This window comes from Mobula birostris, chromosome 11, assembly GCF_030028105.1.
Source record: "Mobula birostris isolate sMobBir1 chromosome 11, sMobBir1.hap1, whole genome shotgun sequence".
Taxonomy (NCBI): domain Eukaryota; kingdom Metazoa; phylum Chordata; class Chondrichthyes; order Myliobatiformes; family Myliobatidae; genus Mobula; species Mobula birostris.
The window spans coordinates 6,934,963-6,943,069 of record NC_092380.1 but is presented as its reverse complement, the minus strand read 5'-3'; the positions used below and the strand labels follow the sequence as shown (position 1 = coordinate 6,943,069).

The 8,107-nt window shown below is 45.1% G+C and overlaps 1 protein-coding gene across 1 annotated transcript; it reads right to left on the bottom strand.

Moving 5' to 3' along the window:
- Window positions 1-4,420: 4,420 nt before the first annotated feature.
- On the bottom strand, window positions 4,421-6,836 carry LOC140204778 (cyclic AMP-dependent transcription factor ATF-4-like). Its single transcript, XM_072271561.1, has 3 exons — window positions 6,689-6,836; window positions 5,543-5,866; window positions 4,421-5,285 (listed from the first exon to the last, which is right to left on the bottom strand). The coding sequence occupies exons 2-3, from the start codon at window positions 5,763-5,765 to the stop codon at window positions 4,495-4,497; spliced, it is 1,014 nt and encodes a 337-aa protein (XP_072127662.1). The 5' UTR covers window positions 5,766-5,866; window positions 6,689-6,836; the 3' UTR covers window positions 4,421-4,494.
- Between the last annotated feature and the right edge of the window lie 1,271 nt (window positions 6,837-8,107).

Sequence of the window (8,107 nt, the reverse complement as noted above, 5' to 3'; positions counted from 1 at the left end):
AGACTGTGGGACAAGGGACCTTACTTTCTACTAGCCGCCTCGCGAAGCAAAGTGTCACTAAGTATATCCATTACACCACAAAGAGGCTAGAGAAAACGATGATCGCCATGTAGTTTTGGGGTCATAGATTCAGAGAGAGAGAGATAACATGGAAACAGGCCTTTCAGCCCATTAACTCCACACGGCCCATCAACCACCCATCTTACATTAATCTTATTTTCTTCCATTCCACCTCTCACCAACAATGGGTTAGATCATCTACTCCTCCTGGGGGCAATTTACAGTGGGAGCAGAGGGCATGGTCTCAGAATTTAGGGGGTACCCATTTAAAACTGAAGTAAAGAATAACTAAAGCGATTTGTGAGTTTGAAGAGCACCTTGTCACGCACAGCTGTAGGGACGATCCTTGGGTACATTTTTGGATGAAATAGATTTGATTCCCAATCAGTAAGGGAATCAGGAGTAATGGGGAAGAGGACAGGAAAATGGACTTGTGGAATGGCGTATAGCCATAATCCCATTGAATGGCAGAATAGACAATGGGTTAGATCATCTACTCCTCCTAATCCTGCTTCTTTGTATAATTTGTCATAGAATAATTGGGAAACAGGCCATTTGGCCCATCGATATTAACCCCACCTTCCTGCACTTGGTCCTTAGCCATATATCCATTCAAGTGATCATCTAGACACAAAATTCTCCACAGATGCTGGGGTCAAAGCAACACTCACAACACGCTGGAGGAACTCAGCAGGTTGGGCAGTATCCGTGGAAACGATCAGTCAATGTTTCGGACCGGAACCCTTCGTCAGGACTGAAGAGGGAAGGGGCAGAGGCCCTATAAAGAGGGTGGGAAGGAGAAGGCTGGTAGGTTCCAGGTGAAAAATCAGTAAGCATCTTTCCAGCATTTTCCAGGAGGTACTCGCCATTCCCTGAGTGAGAAAAATCCCACTCAGATCTCTTACTCCTGACCCTATGATCTTATGGAGTTTGTCCTAGAGTACAGATTCTTGAACCATGCTGGTAGGGAGAGCTTTTTTCTGCAGAATAAGCAGCGTCTTCACCAGAACTGGGCCCTCCTACTAAGAAATGAACTTATCACAAACATTCCAAAAGCGTAATAGAAAATTCCCAGAACAAACAGTATTTGATTCATTGTCCCTCTGGATTTCCCCGTCTGTGTCACACAAGAACGTAAGAATAAGAGCAAGAGTAGACTACTTGGGCCCTCAAACCTGTCCTGCCATTCAATATGATCATGGCTGATCTACACTGGCCTCAACCAGCCTATACAAATTCCCCAAACTTTGAAATATTTATCTAAATCCTGACATATATCTAATAATGTGGTCCCACCACCCGGGTGGCAGAAATTCCACTGAATTAATCACCCTCTGAGAGAATAAATTTTGAAGCATTCCTGGCTAAGCGACTGGAAAGTTACACAATACCATGACATTTACAAAAACACGTGGCACTGTCCAACCGAAGTAAAGGGTAAGTTTTTAAAAAGACACCAGACTTTAACAGCTGTTAAAAATTCTTAAAATTTATTTCTCCTTCTCCAAATTTGTCTGGATTCAATAAATCTTTTGATAGTCTCCCTTGAATAACAGGCACCCAGATTCAGTCCCAGTAGTGATTCAAGGTCATCCCATTCCCCTACAAAAAAAAAGCACTGACTTATTTTATTTCACCTCTATAGAATGCCAGTGATGCAGAAATTATCTGAGAAGGGGGTAAAGGGTATTGTGAAAAAATCCTTATCCAAACACCATGTAAGGTTTGATTGTTGTGAATGTGCCCCTTTCTAACTCTCTGCAATCAGGAGATTGGAGCTGCAGATACAGCTATCACAACCCTGCTCTCTGAACTCATCTGAATTTGCATTGTTTCCCACCCAACAGGAGAGACACCTTCATTCAAATCCCACGGCAACTTCAGAATCTGCCAGACATCTGCAGGGAAAATGCAGCTTGCTGAAGTGTAGTTAGAGCAATAATGTAAGATGATTAACTTCAAAGAAGGGAAGTTGTGATGCTATTGTAGGGAGAATAGGTCCTCAATCATGCAATATAACATTGCAGGGTCCCTTAGTTCCCTCTGACAGTTTGATGAGGATCTCACCTCAGTGGAAATTGATATTCCTACAATGCTCCTGGCGTCTGGATTTTTGAGCTAGAGTCTCAGACTGTGGATCATGATTCACAAAGGAGGGTGCTCTCTCAGAACTACAACTGACTTGCTCAGCCACCACTGTAAAAAGAAGTTGCTCTCAGCATTCTGACCCTCCTATAAACCACAGGGGACATTATTTGGCTCAGAGGAGTATGATTGCTAGTATTGCTTTGCCAAAGATTTTGGGAAGTGGCCAAGAGCAGGATATCAGCTGAGCTGTCACTGCATCTGTTCAGATCTCAGCAGCTATATCCCAACTGCCTCAAACGGTTGAGGATTGTGTGGCCTTGGTGTAAGGGTGCAGAACTTTTTTTCCTAAGTATTTGTGGTCTACTGAGCAACAGCAGTTTCTCATTTCTGTACATCTACTGCAGATGCAAATGGAGAACATAACCCTTTTAAGCAACTGTTCTTGCCTTTTATAGACTTCGTCACTTCATTACCTCCTTCCCCCCTCTCCAGACACAATTCTGCTTAAAATATTTTTGACTCTGCAGTACAATAAATAGTAACTTACATTTATGTGGCATCGTGAAAGCAAAGGCATCTTGGACACCACAGGAGTGGTGTTGAGCCATGTTGAAGAATTAAGATGAGTGACCCAGGGTTAGGTCTGGGGTTACCCGAGGCAAGTTTTTCCAATTCCAAGTGTGAGTTGAGCTTTGCACATGTATATCAAAACATTCAGTGAAGTGTGTCGTTTATTGCATCAGATCAAATTGTGCTGGGGGCAGACAGCAAGTGTTGCCACTCTCCCAATGTCAACATAGCATGCCCCATAACTTACAAACTCTAAAGTGTGCATCTTTCAAAGGAGGGAGGAAACCCACGTGGTCACTGAGAGACTGTAGAAACTGCTCACAAGTGGCCACCAACACAGGCCTCGCCAAACTAGGGATGCTGACCCGCATTGAGCACCCACTCCTGGCCATAACTCTTCATTTACTGCCCCTGGGAACTCTCCCTCATCCATCCTTAAACCCCACAAATTTTCACTGAACCTAACTACTAAATCCCAGCCACATTGCAGCATTAGTCCTGATGTAGTTTCCACCCACCAATGCTGTACAACCTGCTAGTTCTTCCAGCATTCCAACAGTTCACATGACAGTTTAAGAATGAAGGCAGTCACCAGTGTGAGCCACAGATTAGAGACATTTCATTTTACACTTTTCTAGCTTTGGTGACAAATAACAACTAGGAAGTGAAACTCAAGTCCTCAGAATATTGCCAAGGGATCCTTCAGACAACACAAGTCTTAGTTCAACATCTCATTTGAAACAGTGCAATCCAAGATTGCCACACCATTTACCCAATAATTTCTGCAATGGAACTTAAAATCTCCATTATTCAAGGATCTAAGTGGTTTCTATGTGGACCTGATGGCAAAGCAGGCTCCCCCTTCCAAGGGTACCTGAATAGTACACAAAGATATACATTACAGGCTAACCACCTCCAAACATCTTCAGCAAGTTCTCTATTGCCTGAATGCAATTACTTCCCAGCTAGTCAGACTCGTGTAACTTATGGACTCAATGCAAATGGCTTGGACAAACATGGATGAATCATACATGAAACAAAATTAAAGTGAAATCTCATCATTCCACCTTCACAAGCTTCTGCATTCCTGTCTCCCCTGACAGCACTGTTAATGCCTTCAGCTACCAGTGTTGTTGACTCCAATACAGGCTTTTATATATTCCACTTACATCTCAAATCTCTGCACAGCAAGCTATTCAGATGCTGTGCTCAATAGATCAGATCTCCACTGAAAATTGAAGATTAAATTGCTTCAATGCCTTATACATTTCTGCAGAGGCTCTATCCCAGATGGTGCTTGGGTTCATCCTCAACAAGCAGTCAGCCATATAACTATAGTTGGTGAGAGCTAGATTACCACCTGCCAGAAAGCATCTCAAAAGCCAGCAATAATTTTATGGCTAACCCAGGGTTAAAGAAACATTCAACAGCTCCTTTGGAGCCTTCAGTAGTGGTCAGAACATCAATACATTTTCCAACTCTTATTTGCTGGCTGCTTGTAGCTGCTACCTGCTTTGCTGAATATTTACAACTGCAGGGCTGCCAGAATTAATTGACATGGTCAGGCAGAAGAGCACGGAGAGCTGCAGCCACAGCTCCAGTATCAACCAGCAGTGCTGGACGGACACTCTTACCAGGATTGTATCACACTTCTGCCAGGTTAGATTGCTAGACACAAAATCAAGACAAATTACAAAGCAAACTTGTTCCAAATTTTATTATAAAATTACAATATTTAGCCAACACTACATGTATGTACAAAACTAAAGCATAGTGCTATGTTACAAGCTTTTTACTTTTAGCTTTCCTAACCTCTTCTATCAAACCCTTTAAATATTGGATTTCTTTAGTCAATGAATCAGCTTTTTCCTTTAAAGTTTTATTTTTCTCCTCCAGAAGGCTACACTCTGCAACTATAGCACCTTGTTCTGCCCTCTTCTTTTGTCTGTATCGCGTTGCAGCACTCTTGTTCTGCTCCATCTTCTTCAATTTTTTCTCCATACTCTTCGGCTCCAGACAATTGCCTTTTAATTTGGGTGAACACCCTACAGTTTCCACACTAGGGCGATCATATGGTTTTGACCTTGCAGGGCTGAAGTTGTTGAGCAAGGACTGGTCTTCGGAAGATCTCTCTGACACACTTCTATCTAAAGACTCAACAGGGGAGTGAGGACTAGAACCAAGACCACTGTCAGAATCTAATGATGGCCCTTCATCTGTTTCTGTGCAAGAATCCTGCAGCGGTGATGACTGAGTCAAAATCATGTCTGGCTTTTCAACATCTGAGTTAATTACCTTTTCTAAGTGGAATGAGTCAAAGATAATGGATTCTGGGACAACTGCAGGGGTACCAGGAGACAGCTGATCTAATCCTTGGGGTGAATTTGGGAATGACTCAAGATCCAGGCTCAGGCCAAGATCTGCTACCTGTTTGGCTGGCAAGGGTTCAAAAGGCAGTTCTTCCAAAAGGTTACAAGAACTGTCCAAAGCAGCCAGCAGATCTGGACAACCAGTGTCAAAGAGATCCACCTTCTTTGCCATCCAGTCCAAGCCGGTGAACGCATCCTCTGAAAGGGATAAACAACAAACAGGTTAAATTATCTTCAAAAAAAAATCATACCAGCAGTTAACCAAGTTTAGTCTAGACAAGATCAAGGACTTCACAATATTGAAACGAAGATTCAGTAAGGCACCATAAAATACAATAGTTCTGCACTAACACTCTTTATGGACTTCAATACTTATGACATTGCAATCCCCATTTGCTCCAACTAAAAAATGGACAAGTAACAACAAATTCCAATGAAGGAACTCATTAACTTACCCACATTATTTGTGTCCAAAGGGTCAAGATATGGACACGGGGAGGACAATTCACTTCCCTCATTGCCACCAAACTGGTGAGGTGTGAGGCAAGACTTCACCGGCCCGGCCTCCAAGTCTACATCTAGGAGACACGGGTCCCCGTCAGCCATCAGAAACGGCGAATCGAGGCAGGACATGCAGTCCTGCAGGGACGAGAACGGAGAATCTAACCAAACTGACATCTTTCTGTACTTTGAAATACTCTTCAAGAGAAAACTGGGTCTGCAGGTCGAGTCTTTCTATGCTGCCGACTACAGCAAAGCTGAGAAGCCCATTGTGGAACCTAAGAAAGAGAAGTATTGCTCAATGAATGCATCGTTCAGAAAACAATGTGGAAATTCCATATGCTATTGGAATGTTATACTTAAAAAACGAAGCCGTTCTCTCCCCCCCCAATCCAAATTGGGTTAAATATATATAAATACGAGTGTAATTAGCAATCTACAAATACTTGAAGTGGAAATGAGATTAAAGACCAAATCCCGTCTCAGCATTGCAGCTGAACGGCGAACTAAACAGGCGGAGGGTGGGGCGGAAAACAGACACGAACAGCCGGTAAATTCACACATGAATTGCTGGCAGAGAAGGTGGACGACGGTGGTTAACGCTGTCCCGGAGGTGTGAGCGCAGGGAGAGAGGGAGGGGGCGGTGGAGATCGGACGGGCACCGCCCAGAGCCGGAGGGAGGGGGGGGGCGGGAAGAGAGCTGCCACGTTTCACCCGGCCGGCGCGCCATCTTATCCCGCCAGTCATCCGGCCGAAGAGAACGTACATTCCTCGGTCTCGGACGGGCCCCAGACTCTCCCCCCGACCCACCAATCAGGCCGCGGAGACCCCACCCCAGCAGGGATCCATTTTCCTAATTCACGAGAAGGTCGGGTAGAAACTCCCTATTACGGAGTCCCTTCCTTTCTTTTGCCAATAATCACCACTCGCACCATTTTCCCGGAGTATTTTTATCCCCCCCCCCCCCACGCGTATTAACCAGCCTCAAAGCGAAGCGGAACCGTCCCCGCCGGCGGGGCGGCGGCAGCCGCCATTTTCTATTCTCCCGCGCTCGGGTTCGCGAGGGGAGTAAAGCGTTTTTCTTTTTAAAGTAAACTTACGCCATTTTTAAAGTCTGCACTTGTGCCCAGTGCTGCGCACTGTTGCGAGTTGCCGCTGTACCGCTTTATTGAGCCGCCATGCTGAATTAGAGGCGGACCCGCCAAATCTCACCCCCTCTCCTCAGAAAACAGCCGACGAAATGAGGAGGAAGTTCCGCGCCCCACCTTATATAGACGACCGCATCACTCTACCACCGATCCCACCGCCTGACGTCATCAGAGTTAATCCCACCAACAAACCGCTTTTGGTCGCCAGTTCCCACTTCAAACTTACATACTTTATCGTCTTCACTACAGTAAGTATCGTTGGAATGCCTCGCATGTTTATTTTTGACGATAATTAGTATTTTGGCGAAGTGAAAAGCAGGTCGGCTGTTTTCGCGGATTGATTGATTGCGGCACGGATATTATGATTGGCAGACGGCTATCGGGCTCGGCCGTAGACCATGACGTTTGCCAGACGGCGAACGTGATTGGCAGACAACGATTGTGATCGGGAAGAAGACCATTGTGATTGGCAGATGGCGAATGTGATTGACAGGCGACAGGTAGGTGCACTGTTCTCGGCGTGGCGGCGTGTCACAGCCGGTGCTCAGTAAATACAAACACAGAGCGTTAGAGACCCAGGCGTGTACGGTGTTTAATAACTAAATAAATACGTTCTCTAGAGCACTGTAAATGGGACTCGTTTGGACAACGGTTCGAGGTTAAGTACGGGGGGAGGGGGGAGGCGATGGGCCGAATGGCCACCCACTTTACGCTCGATCGATATCTAGGTCTAGTTATACCTAAGACTGAAGTTGCCCAAGAACGTGCAGATCCAAAGTAATTAAAGGGAATTATCTGAGCAGTTAGACGATGGCCCAATCGCATGGTGAGATTACCACTAAAGCTAGCAAAGCAAAAAAGTCAGATCTCCTCGCCCAATGAATGATTTTATAGGGTATGGTTCACATTTGCCCGATCAGTCTGTCCTTGTGTTCACGTCCCACTCAACCCTCCCATCTTTCCTGATGTAATTCTGATAATGTTTCCATCTCTTTGTTCAGGCTTCTCTGAAAGAGAATCGCCTCCGCCATGCCAGCAACTTTGATGTGTGTCGCCTCAGCCACGCCTGTTTTGCCACTGCTTGAGTGACAATGTCTATTTAGCTTCCTTTTTGATTATACTCATAGATAGATATACTTTATTAATCCCGAGGGAAATTTGGTTTTGTTGCAGCCGCACCAACCAAGAATAGAGCGTAAATATAGCAATACAAAAACCACAAACAATCAAACAACAATATGCAGACTATGCCAGATGGAAAATAAGTCCAGGACCAGTCTATTGGCTCGGGGTGTCTGACCCTCCACGGGAGGAGCGGCACGTTCGATGGCCACAGGCAGGAACGACCTCCCGGGCCGCCCAGTGTTGTAT

Excerpts from the sequence above, each read along its gene's own strand:
- LOC140204778 (XM_072271561.1), bottom strand. The coding sequence starts at position 5,765 with ATGTCAGTTTGGTTAGATTCTCCGTTCTCGTCCCTGCAGGACTGCATG. Across the intron at positions 5,286-5,542 it reads TTTGGACACAAATAATGTGG|AGGATGCGTTCACCGGCTTG; the intron begins GTAAGTTAATGA and ends TATCCCTTTCAG.